At 48.9% G+C, this 17,201-nt stretch overlaps 2 protein-coding genes across 3 annotated transcripts in view; one reads left to right on the forward strand and one right to left on the reverse strand.

Annotated features, from left to right (window-relative positions):
* Positions 1-395, forward strand: part of AMFR (autocrine motility factor receptor) — a 34,572-nt gene extending 34,177 nt beyond the window's left edge. Inside the window, exon 14 of the mRNA XM_034072628.1 lies at positions 192-395. Within this exon, the coding sequence (XP_033928519.1) occupies positions 192-336 (145 nt within the window). The 3' untranslated portion in view covers positions 337-395. The remainder of the gene's footprint in view (positions 1-191) is intronic.
* A 4,219-nt stretch (positions 396-4,614) lies between these two features.
* The window catches only part of GNAO1 (G protein subunit alpha o1), a 145,976-nt gene continuing 133,389 nt past the window's right edge, over positions 4,615-17,201 (reverse strand). Inside the window, exons 7-8 of one of the 2 annotated variants that reach the window (XM_034072936.1) lie at positions 6,538-6,691; positions 4,615-4,871 (exon numbers count right to left, since the gene is read on the reverse strand). In XM_034072936.1, coding sequence (XP_033928827.1) covers positions 4,684-4,871; positions 6,538-6,691 — 342 coding nt within the window. In that variant the 3' untranslated portion in view covers positions 4,615-4,683. Of the gene's footprint in view, positions 4,872-6,537; positions 6,692-13,037; positions 16,245-17,201 lie in introns of those variants that run through there. The other variant, XM_034072935.1, reaches the window with a different exon arrangement.

Raw genomic sequence — 17,201 nt, forward strand, 5'->3', positions numbered from 1 at the left:
GCAGTCTACCATAGGTTAAATGGGCTTTTTTTTTCTTTCTGAGTACATGGGGTGTGTGCTTTTATCCAGGTATTTTCCTGCTTTCAGTGTGCTTTGCGACCCTCCTTTCATGGATGTGCCAGCAAAGTATTGTCCAGAGCCAAAATGAGGTGGGCTGTGCTCATGCATCTCTTCCCTTTCTTCTCTTGCAGGCGTTACTTCAACAAGACCTTGGAGGAGGAGCTGACCACAGGGAAGCCCTGTCCTGAAGGAGCCTCAGCTGACGCCGTGACCCTGCGCCGCAGGACACTGGCTGCCGCCGCTGAGCGCAGGCTTCAGATGCAGCACAACTCGTAGAGCTGTCACCCTCCTCCTTGCACCTCGTCAGCAATGTTGAATAAAGAATTACACACACCTCCCGATCTCCCTGCGCTTTCTGTACCGATGGGATGTGTCTGCTCAGAGCGGAGCCGCCTCTCCGCCCTGTGAAGCATGTGGTCTGATGATGTTTGGACAGCTGACTCGTTCACCTCGTTTTTGTAATATTTTGTATGTGACGTTGATCCCCTCCATGAACAAAAGGCAGTTTCTAAACCACGGGTGGGATTTCTGCAGCTGGCACAAGGCATTAAGCTGGTTGCACCGCAGAGACTGGGGAAGGAGTGTCCTGGATTAGCAGCTGTGGACACAGGTTGGGATCAGGAAGAGTTACTCCAAGAGGGAAGAAAGCTTTAGGAACCTGGAGCAACCCCTGTGTTGGGTGATCAGGTGCCCGCTCTGCAGAGAGGGGTGTTAGCTAGTCCATGTTGCAGGCAAGTCAGCTTTGAGGGTGGGTTGATTTTGTCTAGCTACAGAACATGGGGAAAACCGAGTTCATGAAATGGTGCAGCAGAGCAGTGATTCACCAGCATTAAATTGTTGACTGTTGCTGAGCTCCCCTGTGTCTGGCTCTGTCACTGCCCAGGGCTGAGCTGTTACCCTTTGCCCATGGCCAAAACTGCCCAGACACTGAGGGGCATGGAGCAGAGAGGAGAGGGTGTGAGGTAAGGTTACAGCCCTGCGATTCAGTGTTACCATCCACCAAGGGAGTACAACAACTTGCCTGCTCTGCACCACACAAATGGGACTCTGTGGAGACAGCTCTGGTTTTTGATTTCTGTTTTAACCCCACAGCTCTGTGAGTTTGTTCTGAAAGCCTGGAGGGACTGGGGCTGGCTGCATCCCACCTGCCAGCCTCTGCTTGTCCTTAAGGGCTTTGCCCTGAGATCCACATGGAGCCGCTGATGCTAGCTTTGCAAAGATGAGCTTTCAGCTTCTGAAGTGTGAGTTCTGGTATCATCATCATTTGGATGGAGCCCAGTATTACCTAGAAGTGTTGGTAACTTTTGTACTGTTGGTTTTGTAGAACATCTGTGGGTGAATTCAATGCAAGGAGTTGCAGCAGTGTTTAGGTGACTAATTTATTTCAATAAAAATCTCTGGGAGGCCTTACCTTGTGATGCCGTTTGGTTTTTGGAGATCTTTGTTTTGCTCAGGGCACTGCTGTTTTGGCTTTATTGTTAATAAAAATGCCCACAACACAACCAAAAAAAACCCACACAAATAAAATCTTGGTCAGTGTTGGAAACTGTTTGGGAATTTCTGGAGTGTGACGTGTCCTGCTTCTGTCGTGTGTTCGTTCCGGTTGTAAGCGCAGCGCCTGCCCTTTGCTCCCCTTTTCTTCCCCCTTTCTATGGCATGGAAGGGAACACAGCTGTCCAAGGCCGGAGTGGGAGCATTTCCCTAAGCCTGGGATTGCAGAGCTAGAATTCAGTCAAGTTGTGAACATGGAAATGGAAGAGGAACAACATCTCCAGGAACTGTAAAAGTAAAGTGGGGCTTTGAACTGTTGGCAGCAGCCTCCAATACCTAAGGGAACCAGCAATAAACCTGGAGAGGAGCTTTGGACAAGGGCCTGTAAGGACAGGACAAGGGGAATGGCTTTAACCTGACAGAGGGGAGATTGAGATATCAGGAAGAAGCTCTTCCCTGTGAGGGTGCTAACCCTAACCCGCCCCCCCCCCCCCCCGCCATTGCTGGACGCATCCTTGCCTGTGGCACTGCACAAAATGACAGATTCAAGGGGTGAGAGGCTGTTTTGTGCAGAGCAGCCCATGGACCAGTGGTGGCCTCCTGGCTGGCTCTGATTTCCTGGAAGGGGAGGTCATCCAGGGAAGGGCCTGACTGACTTTCCTGGTGCCAACATGAGCTGCCTCTGGATTGCTGTGAATAGCAGGAACCTTGGAGAAACCCAGCTGGGCAGGAGGTGCTGCTGCACAATGGAGCGCCTTTTCCAACCAGCCTCCCCTTCTGTGGGCAGGGGATGACGTCTGGGAGAGGACCCAGCTTAAAGCTGGGCTGGGGGCTCCTGGCTGCTGGGTAACCTTCCCTATGGAACTTCACCATGGGGCTGGGAAGTGCTGGAGGGGATGGCAAGTCCCAGGCTGTGCCATGGGGCAGCTCATCTTGATTCATGGGCCTGATGTGTGTGCAAGAGCTGTGGGGTCCATGATGGAGGGGAATGCAGAAAGAAACCCAACCCAAACTGTAAAAAAAACGCAGATTTTGGGGGTAAAATCCCCCAAACCATCCCCAGATTGCTCCTGCAGCAGGGACTGGAAGATTCAGCTTTCTTGGACAGCCTTCCTCTATATCCTGTGGTGAAAACCTCATGTGCTGGGGGTGGGGGGGCTCTGATGTTGTCACAAACCAGAGGCCTTGCCCTGGTGGTTACCTCTGCACTCCTGAAGGAATCAAAGCATTTTCTTGTTCCTGGTGCTGCTCTAAAGCAACTTGAGCCACTTGGAAGAGCTTCCAGGCTTCCCTTCCACCCAGCTCAGCCCAGCCCCTTCTGCCTGCGCTACCAGCCACAAACACCCAAAACTGCGAGGTTTGGTACCTTTTTTTTCCTCTTTCCTTGGGAAGCGGGAGGAAAGAAGCAGGCACAGGCGCGGGGGGAGAGCCCAGGGTACAGACAAACATTCTCTTTATTGAGCTACACATGAAGTTTTCCATTAGTCAGAGAAAGAGATTGGCAGTGTGTAATATATCACAGAAACCTCACTGATTGGTAATAGAAAGGCTTAGAAAGACCTGGCGCTTTATATATATATATATATAATATTCTTTTATTTTTAGTTTCCTGTTTATGGATCTGTTCTCTTCGGAAGAGCTGAGCCTGCTCTTCTTCAGCAAAGGTAACTCGTAAAAGTGGAGCCGTGAAGGCGTCTGGTTACTAATCAAAGTAGAAATGACGAAGGGTTGGTCATGAAAACGGTGGCTTCAATGTAAACACTACATTCGTTTTTTCTATTTTTTTAAACATTTTTTAAACTTTTTTTGTGATTTTGTGTGTGTTTTTCAAAATTTTTAAATAATTTTCATTCTTGCTTTTTTTGTTTTTTTTTGTTTGTTTTTTAACTTTTTCCTTTTTTTTTCTTTATTTTTATTTTTCTGTAGCACGAACATCCCCACATGAGAGAGAAAAAACACCATCCACTAACAGGGAGAGAGGATGGGAGTGATGGGGGGGAGAGGAAGGCAGCACAAAAGAGCATCCACTGGGAAGTTAAAATTAATAAAAATCAACCAGAAAATTTGTATATATATCCTAAATGAAAAAAAAACCAAATCAAATAAAAGCTGAAATGAACTCGATGTCTGTGTGATCCCCGATGCTCTGCTGGGGCTGATCCAGCTGAGATGTGCTTTGGGTACCAACCTGCAGAGCCAGCTGGGAGGTGTTGAACCAGGAGGGAGGGAAAATGGGAGGAAACCCCCGCGGGCCCCCAGCTGGCGATGGCTTTGCCCTGCAGTGGGGTGCGGAGTCCAAAACATCTGCCCTAAAACCCCGAACCCCAGGGAGGGCACAGCCAGAGGATGCTCTCCCTGCAGCCTCCCTCCTGAAGCAGCCGGGATGGGAGGAGCAGGAACAGGCCTCGCTGCTGTTGGTGCTTCCCTTCAACACTTGGCCAGGGACAGGTTTTAGGATTTCCCCCTCCGTTTTGAAGACAAAAATGAATGGTTTGGGTTCTGGAGGCTGGTGGTGCCGGTGGGGCTCGGGGCAGGCGGGAGCAGCCCCGCGCTGGGAAGAGGTATAATTACTCATAATAATGAAATAAAAAAGCCAGCCCACAAGAAGTAATTACAGTAATAATAATAGCAATAAAAAAATAAACCGTCACAGTCAAATGGGGCCTGGGAGGAGAAGCCCCCCCTGCACATAAGCCTGGCACATCCCCGTTTTTGCCATGGGGTGATCCCAGCACTGCCTCTCTGCCCCACAGCTCTGGGAATGGGGCTAGGCAGACTGCCCCAGCCCCAGGGCTGCCCCCAGGATGCAGCCAGGGGCACCGGGCCCTCAGACCAACAAAGGAGGTGGGTGTGGATTTGATATTTCTATATACGTATATATATAATTTTTCCTTATGCCTTTTTATTTACCAACTCACTCGATCATGGTTTGTTTTTCTCTCATTCAATTTGTTTTGTTTTCGCTTTGTTTTGCTTGTTTTTCCCGTGTGCGCGTGTGTCTGTGTGTGTGTGTGTGGTTGCATTGGGTTTCTTGTTATTATCATTATTATTATTAACCTTTATTTTCATGTTTCTTTCCTCTCCTGGCACTGGGGCTGCTGCCACCCCACAAGTCGCTTTGCGCTGGGGGGGTCAGTACAAGCCGCAGCCCCGCAGGTTGTTGGCAATGATGATGTCGGTGACGGCGTCAAATACCACCTGGATGTTGTTCGTGTCTGTGGCGCACGTCATGTGGCAGTAAATCTCCTTGTTGGGGGAGCGGTTTTTGCTTTCGAACTGTGCTTGGATGTAGGCGGCTGCATCCTCGTAGGTGTTGGGACCTGCAGGCAGAGAGGGGGGACAGAGCAGGGGGTCAGGACCGGGATCGCCACCCTCTGGCTGCACACCCTGCCCCTCGCTGCTTGCAAAGTGCTGCATTTCCAACAAAAACCGACAACCCTTCTTTATGGTCATTTCCTCACCCCCCCGTCGTGGACCATTTACCCCTATTCCAGCCCAATCTCTCTCTTTACCCCTTCCCAGCTACCCTTTTCCACCCCATCTGGCCCCTTTTTTCCCCAAATCACAGAGCACCTGGGCTCCACTGGGACTCCCCCTCCCCAGCTGTGGCTGCTTTGCCCTCTCTGCCTGCTCTCTTTTTAGTCCCTGGGGAAAGGCAGCAGCTCCTAGCAGTGCCTGGCTGGGCTGTTCCACAGGGATGCTGCTCTGGCATTGCTGCTGCCCTGACATCATTGGTGAGTCCCCACCGTGCATCCCAATGGAGTGTGTCAGGCAGAGAGAGGGTTGGTGACCACTCCAGTATCAACCATGGGTGGTGGCTGGGGACCCTTAGTGGGGCTGAGCCCCTCAGGGGGCTATGGGCCTCACCCCCATATTGGAGTGGGTGATGGGGTTGGTGTGGCAGGAGCTGCTGGGGGATGTGCTGTTGTTGCCTGTTTCTGTAGGGCTGAAACAGGGCAGATGCTGGAGCTGGAAAATGGGCATTACTGTATTAAGCTGCTTAGGGCAGCGCCCAGCCCTCACAGGAAGCTGCAAAGCCTGACCGACATCCCTGAAACAACCTTTGGAAGAGCTGCTCTTATATGGGGATTTGTTTTATTTTTCCAGCTCACTGCTTCCCCTCCTTCATGAAGGACAGGGGGAGGTGACCTGGTGCCACGGGGGTAGACGGGCTGTGCTGTACAGCTTCATGTGGGATAGTTTGGGATGCTCTGCTGGGTGGCTGGGTAAAAAGTGCTGGTGCTTCCATGATGGAGAAGGCGCAGAATCTCCAGTGGAAATGCTGGTGCACTTCTGCTGTAGGGCAATGGGGGCTGCCCTGCTGTGGACCTCCTGTCCCCACGGTATTGTGCCCAGGCAGAGGGTGTGCTTGGATTGAAAGTAGTTCAGAGACATCTAGGTATCTGCTGGGGGTGCTGGAGCCTCTGAATCTGAGCTGATTGTTCCTTCTCCTTGCAGAATTCAGAAGTGAGATCTGTTCTTACCCCATTTTCTTGGGTTTTCTTCTTTTCCCCAAGACAAGAGCAGTTTTGCTCAAAAACAGGTGATTCTCTTGTGGTTTCAGACTTCTGCTGTAAAGATGCTCTTTCCTCCCACAGCTGTGCCCTGCACGAAGGCACTCCTAGGAGGACCATTTGCCTTGGCTCCTCCAGCAGGAACTTCTCAGGAACCATCAAATACTACAGCTCGAGTGGTGGGCAGTCAGCTCCTGGCAAGGCTATAACTCTCTGTGGCCAGGCTCCTTAAAGTTCACCTTGACCATCACCATCACCTCTTGACTGTGCACCTATGCCACAAGAACTGACTTCATGCAGAACACAACCCCACCTCATTTGTGATGTCCCTGAGCCCCACTGCAGCTCTCAAAGGTGGGCAGTGCTTTTTCCCCCCTAATGGTGCCCTGTCCCCTCTGGGTTGAGTTGCAGCCCCCATCCCCAGCGGTGTGGTGGTGGGGTCATGCTGGTCTGCGCCAGCCCCAGTACATACCTGTGTATTCAGGGAAGCAGATGGTCAGAGGTGATTTCTTGATCTTCTCAGCAAATAGGTCTTTCTTGTTGAGGAAGAGAATGATGGAGGTGTCGATGAAGAATTTGTTGTTACAGATGGAATCGAAGAGCATGAGAGATTCGTGCATGCGGTTCTGCAATGGGGAGCATGGAGGGAGGAGAGGGGAGACAGAAAGGCAAAGAGAAAGAGAGTTAGAGGAGAGGAGAACATTTTTCTGAACTGAAAGGGTTAGAAAGCAAAAAAGAATCTCTGAAATAAGACAGTGATAATTGTGAGATAGTTACAAAGGTGGCAGAAATGAAGCACTGCTCTTCTGGGCCGAAGGACAAGGCACTTCAGAGGCTGGGGCAGATCCCTGTGGGGCTGCTCCAGCAGCGCTGAGACCTGAAGCTTCAAGGAAGAGCAGAAAAAGTCATTAGCTCGTCACAGGCCTCACCTGAGGAGTGTGGAAGGGGCTTGTGCCTCTGCAGGGGCTGGGCACCCCTGAAGCATTGCTTGCAGAGTCTAAAGCAACAATGGACAGCCAGGATGGGGACTCGGATGGCGGGAGTTCTGACCGCCTGGGGTGATCCTATGGACCTGCCTGGAAGGACACTTGTGCCGGGCAGTGCCATGTGGTCAGGCTGGTGCCGAGGGGTTGCCCTTGGCACAGAAAGAGCACAAATAGAGGCAAATATCTAAACCCTGTCATTTTAGAATTGTCCTTTCACATGTGGACAAAAGCCATTTAAAGCCATTTCCGCTTGTGCTACAGAAGTTGTTACCAGAGAGGGGTGGAGAATAGATAGCAGTGGAAGGAGTGGTTGTCCTGTGTTGAATCAGCTGTTGCAGAGCCCCATCAACTACTTTCATGCTTCACTCAAGCTGCTGCAGGGCTTCTCTGCAGGCACATGCACCCACTGCTGTGTGGGGGTGCTGCTGGACATGACAGGTACAGCTCTCCAGGAGATCTCATTTTCTCCATTATTAACTTAGAACAAACAGGAAAGCCATTCCGTTGTGCTCCAGGAAGAATGTCAGGAGCCCTTTCAGGCAGTCTGCATGCTGCTCCTCTTGCATTTACACATCTAGCTCACTATTTGAATGAGCAAAGCTTCTCGTGCAGAACCAGGACTTAGTGCAGTTTGAAGGTGCTGGACCCACTGTGCTCCTCTCCCCAACCCTCTGCTGGGGCCAGCTGCTCACACGGTGGTTTATCAGGAAAACCCTTGCATGGAGCAGAGGGCAAGGAGGGTGCTCAGTAGCCAGTGGGAAACCCACCTGCAGCAAATGCCCTCCCAGAGAGAGCCACTTTTTAGTGGTGCACCAAGGGTGGTGGTGGTGGGGCTTTGGATTTGCTGAAGATTTGGGAGAACACATGTGTTTCCTAATGAAATGATGACCCAATTACACATCTAGGAGTTTTCCATAAATGTTTTATTCGTGAGTCATTCTATTCGCTACACTTCAACTGTAGCTTTCGCATGCAAAATTTAGCAGATGTCTGATTTCATCTTGAAAGGCTTTGAGAATACACCTGTGGTTCCTTGACAAAGAGCAGCGAGGGATGGCATTCCTCACTGCACTTTCAAAAGCTTCAGGACTTTGTTTTATTCTTATATTTTAAAAACAAAGAAACAAAGAGCCTTGTTCATGGAGAAAACAAACTGCCACAGAACAACATGAGTCGTCTTGACCTGAGGCTGTTGCAAAAATGCTGGGTCTTGAGACTTTCATGGGAAGGATCCTGGGGTTTGTTTTTTTTTACCTTGTTCATCCCATGTTGTCCCATATATGTATTCTATTTAAATAAGGAACTGATGGTGTTGGAGGAGCAGCTCATATAAAGCATGTACCCAGTACAGGCAAAATAACCCTGATGACCTGAACAGGAGGTTTCCAGTGTAGAAGGTTGGGACAGGCTAGCATCCTGGAGGCAATATATAACATACCCCTATATGAATATGCAAAGAGCAATCCTTTTCCTCTTGGCCATCAGTTTTTCTCAGAGCTGGTCTTTTAACTCAGATCTGCAGGATGGGATGTGTGTGAATATGTTAGAGGATGTGTCCAACTGAAGTTACATCACTGGAAATCGGTGAAGCCAACAGGAATCATGGTTAATTTTCCTTTGCTGAGGTTTATGGGAATTTTTCTCTTGGTTTCTTCCACTGCTTTGCTTCTACTTCATGCCCCAAATAATGGAAGATCATGGGTGGGACAAGGGACTGCAGGAGGGGAAGGGTAATTTCAAGAAGCCAAGGAACAAATATAAACCATAGCGAAGTTGTTCTACTTACAAACAAAGGGGAAAGAAAATTCCACCAAATACTTACATAAAATTTAATACCTTTTGGTCACATAATTTTCAAATTCTTGATTTCCAGGTGTATGAGGCTGTGGCAGACAACTGACGTGTGTGTATGTGCATGGAGCAGACGAAGGGCAAATAACTGGCTTGAGAAGCTGGACACATTCAAGGGACACACAATAAAGCCACTCTCACACTAGAAAAGAGCTGGCACTTTATTAAGGTTTTGTAACTAATAAATACATTACGGACAGCCAATAAATTATTACAGTAACTAATGCTCTATTAAACCCATGGACAGTCACTCTTCGTACAAAATTACAGTTAATAGTTTGGGCCATCAAACATGCAGGAGAAATGGTTCAGCAGGAAACCAGCAAAAGGAAAATGGTGGCAGCCTCCGGCGATCCTTTGGGAAGAAATGTGGTGGGGAGCGGGGAGCCCAGAGGCAGGGTGATAGTCACTTGTCAAGCTGAAACGGGGGGAAAGGGAGGTGTGGAAATAGGGCTGAGGATGTTGAATTAGGGACTGGGCTATTTAATGTGGCAATGGTTGGTCTTTAAGCAACCCTATTTGAGTGCCACAGGGTTGCTTCTGCACGGGCAGAGCTGGTGAGACTTGGGCAATGCTGAAAATTGTGTTGTTACTCACTATGATCCCCTCTCTCCACCTGGAACAGGAGGTTTAGTCCTGGAGTCACTTGCCTGCACTACAGGACAGTCAGGATTTGCCCAGTGACAATCAGGCTGTCCTCTCTGGGAGATGGTTTTGCCCTATCTCCAGTCCAGCTCCTTCCCCTCTCCCTCTGCTTGCACGGTGCTATCTGGGAGGCTTTGGTCCTCCTCCTCTTATTAACACATCAATGCTTAAGGCTCACACTTGCTCATGTTTGCCAGCCAGCTTTTGCAGCACAAATAAAGATCTCACAGGCCCCTGATTTGGATGTGAGTGGTCCTGTGAGAAAACCCTTTCCATAGTCACATTCTCAGTGTAACATCTGATATAGGTCACATACCCGTATCTGCCAGCATCAGTTATCTGTGTCATTGCAGGAGCTCAGAAATTATAACGGACACTCAAGTCTTGGGGTGCCTGGGGACAGTGTTTCTGTCTGGTCTCTCCTGCAGGGTAGTGGAGGCAAGACTGTGGTCTGCTCTTTGTGCCACCCAGACCACATTTCTGCTTTCTTGTGTGTGAGCTGGGAATACAAGTGTGTGAGGGGTGTGCGTGGTTCAGGATGATGCTTAGTAGCACCATCTTCATTGACCTTGGCGCCTCTGGCATCAGACTGTAATGAGTGTTTTAGTCTCCTTGGAAATGGTGGTGGAGTTTTTGGTTGTAAGCCTGAAGACAAACCTGGCCCATGACAAAGACACAAATACACTAGTACTAAGCTTCTCTAATTGACTTGACAAATGGTCAACCTTGTTCCCAGGAACTCAGGAACTCTCCCTGGCTCCAGGAGATTTTTCAGCCACAAATTGCTCAGACCCACTGCACAGGCTGACAGTGCAGGGCTGGTCCCTTTTACAGCATCAACTGCAAAATGCCCTGTAGGTGATGTCTGCCACCCACAGCTGAACCCACTCCTTATCATGCAGTGACTGGGCAGAAAGGGATGTTTTGGCGAAAGGACACCTGTGTTCCATCCTAATCTCCTGGGATTGCATTCCTGGCCCAAGAACAAAGCCTGTTCCCCTGCAGGAGAGCACTGGGCCCATGCCACAGTAGATTAAAACCACCAGATACATTTCAATGTACATTACATATAGACTGCTGTTATTAATACTTTTAGTGCCCTGTAAAACAAAATCACACCTACCAAGGAGGCACAGCAGCCTCCTCCCGAGGCTGCTCTCCCCTCCATGGAGGCAACTTCCGACCAAGAAAGCTGAAGGCAGGGAGGTATTTTGATACAAAACTCCCAAAGGGAGATTTAGCTGGCAGTGTTTCTAGGGAGTCGGTGGTGGCAAGCTGACGGGCCCGCGGGAGGGCAGGGGCAGCAGGGACAGCATGGTGTGAGCAGACGGAGGGGCAGATGGCCTGGCCGAGTGTTCCCACTGCCCTGCCGCTCTGTCGGGCTCCTCGGCCCTGGGTGAGAACCAGGCTGTGAGCTCTGTTTGCTGAGCAAGATCTGCCCTTTGAAGTGTGAGGATGTATTTTAATGTGTGCATTTTATTGCTAGCTCTCCGGACAAGTCGAGCTTCTGCATCCTCCCAAGGAGCAGTGCTCCACAGCTCAGCCTTGCAGCCTCACCTATGGGCTTGTTTCCAGGCTTTCCTTCTACAGGCTCTTCTATTATTTAAATTGAACAGTTGTTCAAATAAACGAGTAGTTGTGCATTTTTTCTTTATGCATTAAAAAGTCATTAAAAAATGAGTCATTAAAAACCTCTTGCATTCCAAAAAGGGCATCTTTTGCAATTTCTTACATTAGCTTTGAAGGGCACCAGGGTGTATATACAGCTGTTTCAATTCTGTGCTTTTAAAATACATCCCCCATGCCCTCGTATGATTTCTGATGCAGCTGTGCCAGTTGCAACACCCCTGCTATGCGGAGACTGCAAATTAAATACAATCTAGGGCCTCTGAGGGTCTGAATTCAGAGAATCCTGATTGCAAAGCATAAGGGGCCATTAAGAAAAGGGTTTTTGAAAGCAGGCAACATATTTCAAGGTCTTCTTTCTAGGCAACTGCTGCAAGGATTGCTGGTACTTAGGAAAAGCACAGGGCAAAAGATTGCCTGCAGAAGGCACATCTGTCAGAGAAGGCTTAGGCGCATGCAGAAAGCCAGCAGTGAGTAATGCTTTGGCAGGCGTTCTGAAGACAAAAATCTATACACGGCCATCAAGTGGGAGAAATAGTAGTGTTTAACACTGGAAGCATTTCATCTTCCAAATGTTGCTTTCAGCCTTTGTCAGTGAATCCTCATGACACTCGTGTGAGGGAGAGAATGTCAGCAGCAGCAGCTGAAATGAAGCTTTAGGCATACAATATGCCAAGGAAAATGACAGAAAAGACTTTGTGTGGCAACATGTTCTCCTCTTTTTCTCCCTTTTCTCAGGAGGGGGTTGGACCTCTCAGCCAGCATGGCCAGGCATGGATTACCTGAATCCAGCCTGGAGCATGGCACAGGCTCTCTGAGCCATCATTGGTGACTTGGTAACATCTGTCAGAGTTTGGGGTTGAGTTAATTTAATTATCTTTACCAAAATATTCCTGTGTACTCTATGCTGGGAAGTCCTGAAGCCTTGGCTTGGTGCTGCCTGCACTGGGAACAGCTTCTGTTACTTACTCAGATAAAACATCACCCACATTAAGGGGTGGGAACAGGGAATCTCCCCAATTCCAGGGCTAATGATCAAACTCTTCTGACAGAGCTTAACATAAGACTTGCCTCACTGCCAGCGCAAGCACTGCACTCTGGACCTAGCAGCACCATACACTTTATGTACCTGTTCTGGGTTCAGCTGTGACAGTTATTTTTCTCTCTCCTAGTGGCTGGTGCAGTGCTGTGTTTCACCTTTAGTCTGAGAACAATGCTGGTAACACATCAATGGTTTAGGTGTTGTAGTGCTTACTGACTGCATCACTTGTGCTTTTTGGTTCCCAACCTGGGACCCACCCCAGTCAGGGCAGGGAACTCCCAAAAAGGACTGTCGTGGTTTAAGCCCAGCTGGTAACTCAGCACCACACAGCCACTCACTCAGTCCCTGCTTCCTCACACTCTTGGAGGGGTGTGGAATCAAAAGAACATAAATCCCACAGGTTGAGATAAGAACAGTCCAATAACAAAAATATAATACAAAACCACTACCACTAATAATAATAATAATAATGATTAGGGAAATAACAGGTGGAGAGAATGTAAAGCTAAAAGGGGAAAGGGAAAAAAACAATAAACCCAAGTGATGCACAATGCAATTGCTCACCACCCACTGACTGATACCCAGCCTGACCCAAGCAGCAATCGGTCCCTTCCAGGTAACTCCCGCCCAGTTTATATACTGGGCATGATGTGCTGTGGTATGGAATAGCCCTTTGGCTAGTTTGGGTCAGGTGTCCTGTCTCTACTTCCTCCTGACTTCTTGTGCCCCTCATCACTGGCAGAGCATGAGAGATTGAAAAGTCCTTGACCAGAGTAAGTGCTATAGAGCAACAACTAAAACATCAGTGTATTATCAGCACTGCTGTCAGACTAAAGCCAAAACACAGCACTGCACCAGCTACTAGGAAGGACAGCCAAACCCAGGACAGTACCAAATGTAACTAACATGCAGCTTTTCAGCCCTCATTTTGACATCCAGAGCACACTGGGATGCTAGGTGTGACTGGTGGGACCCAGCCACACACATGGGACAAGCTCCAGGGGCATCCCCACCCCTCTGCAGCTAACTCCCTGCCTCTCCTGTGGCAGAGGCACCATCTCATTGCTGTTGGCTAGCCCCTTCCAAGGAACCAGGTGACTGGGCAGGTGTTTCCCACTAGGAATCCTTTATTTGGAAAACCTTCCCACTGACTCTGAAAATCCTGAGCTAAACCAAATACAATGACACAGGCAGGCCTTGTGATCAGTGTTTCTTTAGTTTATGGTGGTACAGCAGTGCACTAGCACTAAGTGGAGCTGGGAGAGGGGCTGGGACCTGGGAAAACAAGATGTGCAGGTAGAATGTGGTGTGAGGAGCAGAGGGACTCCTGGCTTTGTTGGCTGAACAGTTCTGTGTGGGGGCTAATGCCACTGGAGGTATTTTAAGGCTGAGATGGTGAAGAGAAAGGCTGTACTCAGTTGTGCCAGGCAGGGGAGACAGAGACCTGGTGTTATTGCCGTTAGTGTCCAGCAGCAGGTCCTCACTGTGTAACACTAGTTTCATCACTTAATTCTATTCAGGGCATTACTGACACAGCTGCCAATCATACTGGCTGTGAGCTGGTTACAGAGTGAAAGACAGCTTGTCTTCCCGTGCAGGTCACCCCCGAGTCCCAGGGTGCTTCTGCCCACATACCTCTCTGGAGTTTTGTCAAGGTATCCCACAAGCGGTGTCCCAGCAGAGTCCAATCTGACAGGGACTCTCCTCTGGCCCCCTTCGCTTCCTGCTCTCCTGCTGCCTCAACCTGCCCCATCTCCCTTCTGCAACTTCTCCTCAAAACTGTCCTACACCCCAACTTCTCATGCTGGTCCTCTCCATCCAGTGCCACCATACCTGCTCCTTTTCCTGCCTCCCGCACACTGACCCTCACCTGGCCCCTTGCCTTTGGGCTGTGAATCTTTGGGCTGCTCTCATACCATCTCTCCTAGATGGGCACAGTGAGAAAAGAGATATTGTCTCTCTCAGGCACCGGAGAAAACTCAGGCCTCCTGAGACCTGAAGGATATCTCTAGCTCGGGCTCCAAAGAGAGGACAGATGAACTTGTGGTTAGTCTGGAAAGGCTCACATTTTCCAGGATCATGGAGTGTAACAGACACAGAAAAGAGGCAGGGATCAGCACTGTCTATCTGTCCCCATGTGCAGTTAAGCCCTGAGTAGGACCTTGGAGGTGGCTGTCCCACGCAGACACCAAACAAGCTTTCATGGTTGACTTCTAAGGGTCCCTCCATGTTTGTGGAGGTGACAACCCCACCTCTCACATTCTCCTCTGCCTTCACCCCAACAGTACCGAAGCTCTTGGTGATGGCAGGCAGATGGTCACACATAACCTAGCCCAGCCACTTCTGTCCTCCTTGTATCCCCACATTTGGCTGTGTTGGGCACTACCCTTGCCATTTCCACACTTCTCCCCCAGCCCTTTCTTCCTCTCTTCCCTCTCTTCCTTGCACTTTTTCTTCCTACTCCATTACTTGGCTCAAATCAGCTCCTTGAGTCCTCCCTTGTCACTACATGGCCAGTATAAACCATCCCTCTCACTTTAGATACTGGTGAAGGATGCTATGGCTGCAGGCACCAAATCTGGAGCTGTCTCTCCTGGATGCCCAGGCAGGAGATGACACAGGCAAGCTACCTGCTTCCTCTCAGGCAGGGAGGCTCAGAGTGCAAGGGCAGGCTTCTCAAGGGTATTTAGATGCGACAAAGAGCTGCAAGGGTCTTGCACACCTTGCTGTCACCAAGCATGGTGAGGTTTCCCAAAGCACTCCTCTGCAGTTCAGCTACTTGAAGGTCAAACTCTGCCTACAAAAAGCCAGGGGTAAATATTTTTGGTGCACCCCAGCATTTCAGGGCTGAAGTTTGGAAAGAGATGCTACGTGTCTGCAAGAGCACTGGTTGTGCTGGAATCACTTAGGCTGGGAGGTGCTTTTGAAAAGATCCCGGGGTCTCCAGCTGGCATCCCTGTGCATGGGGTCCCCATCAGGATGCATATAGAGCATCCTTGCTGCCTATGCTCCAGGGGTGCAAGACCAGCTGCCACCGCTCAGCAGCTCTGTGGCATTCACCAAAGTTCCTCAGAAATGGGTTACTGAAACCACTAGACATATTTTAACATTAATTTAGAAAAACTTGAGGTAAAAATGTTACTGGCAATGAATGCTTTTAGACAAGGCTTAGTAGGTTTTGTTACTGTGTCCCTCTTACTCAGACACCAGCAGAACTTGATATAGCTGTTTCACTTGTTCAAATAGCTGTCTGGAAAAAAGGAGAATATACAAATCCAAGCTGTGGTGGCTGCATTCAACACCAACCCCTCTGGCTTTTGGATAGGAACTGGAGCCATAAGGTACCCTCAAAATGATCATATTGTGTCTAGCTCTTCCCAAAGAAATAGTGTTAAAAAAAATGTATATAAATAACCAGAATCAAAAATATCCCCTAATTTCAAGGAAGAAAGTTTCGGTTCCAAACTAGACTGTTGCTGACCAGTATTTTAAGGCTTTGATTCTTTTTCTCTTTTTTTTTCCAACTGAAGTATTTTTGGCATTTGGCAGTTGAAATGCACTTTGTGGGCAATGCGTTAGCTCCCTCTACAGCACTGTGAATTGAGACGGAGGAGTAGAGAGAGGCAGCAAGGGAATGAACCAAAAATAAACCAAACCAAAGTAAATTGGGTCTGGGGAAAGTAGAACTTGCTGCAAAGTTTTCTGGGACAGAAGGAGTGATTTATGGATTTCTTCCTCATCATCCTCTGAGGAGAAAAAAGAAGAAAGAGAGAGAACCTGTCCGCAGGACCGGAGGATGCTCCTGACGGGTGTGAGGGGAGAAGGGAAGGAGGAGGGTGATTTAGTAGAGTCCGCAGCCCCGCAGGTTGTTGGCAATGATGACATCTGTGACAGCATCGAAGACGAACTGGATGTTGTTGGTGTCAGTGGCGCAGGTGATGTGCGTGTAGATCTCCTTGTTAGTGGACTTGTTCTTGCTCTCGTACTGAGCCTGGATGTAAGCCACTGCCTCCGTGAATAAGTTTGGGCCTATAAGAGAGCCAAGGAAAAAGAGCTGGTTAAAGCAATCCCATAACCCTACATCTGTAGGGTGCCTCCAAGCACCCTATCACAGGGATATGGGGGACTCATACGGGGCTGCTGCAACACAGCCACTCCATCTCCATCTCAGGGATCTGGCCAGGATTGCTGCAAGGGAGGAGATGCTCTCTGACTGCCAGCTCAGCTGTATTTTTATTCTGGGTTGCTGTTTATAGTCTACAAAGATGAAATGGATGAGGGAACTGAGTGTTAAACAGGCTGTGATGGGGAAACCAGCAGAAATTCCACATCATGATGACAAAATGGAGAAGAAACCTGCCAGGAATGCAGCAAGTGCTTAACCTGGTGAAAAGGCTTAGCTTTTGTTTCATTTTTAGAATTTGTTATTACATTTTCAGCTTTTGATTGAAAAGAAGAGCTAAAATGTCCATGAATTGAGGGCAGTGTTGGTAACTGTGCCCTCCTTTCCCCTGAAGCACTAAAAGAAAAGGACATTAAAAGATCAAGCCTTTGTTACAGGTGAAGGGGTGTTCTCAAAGAAAATGACACACAGTGACAAATAATATAAAATGTGCCTCTTTTTGAGGAATTAGGATTGCAGTATGGTCGCTGGAGCTGTGCCTAAAATCACACCATGAGGAGCTTTTTGTTGTGATGTATAGCAATGTCTATGCCAAACCTTACTAACCATCAGGTTGTGCTAAAAGAGCTGAAGAGCAGTCATGCAAAAGAGCAGATCCTTTCTCGTCTGTCCAGCCTTGACACTGGTCACACACAGAGCTCCGCTCTGCGTGTCTGCTTTGGTCTGATAAACTCAGTTTCTTGGGCTGGCCTTGACTGCAGCACTGGAAGGCTCCAGTGCTAAAGCTCATGGATCCCTTGTCCTCTGTGATGCATTACTGATGAGAAATGTCCTTATCTACTAGAAAGAAGTTTACCTGGGCT

This window comes from Melopsittacus undulatus, chromosome Z, assembly GCF_012275295.1.
Source record: "Melopsittacus undulatus isolate bMelUnd1 chromosome Z, bMelUnd1.mat.Z, whole genome shotgun sequence".
Classification (NCBI taxonomy): Eukaryota; Metazoa; Chordata; class Aves; order Psittaciformes; family Psittaculidae; genus Melopsittacus; species Melopsittacus undulatus.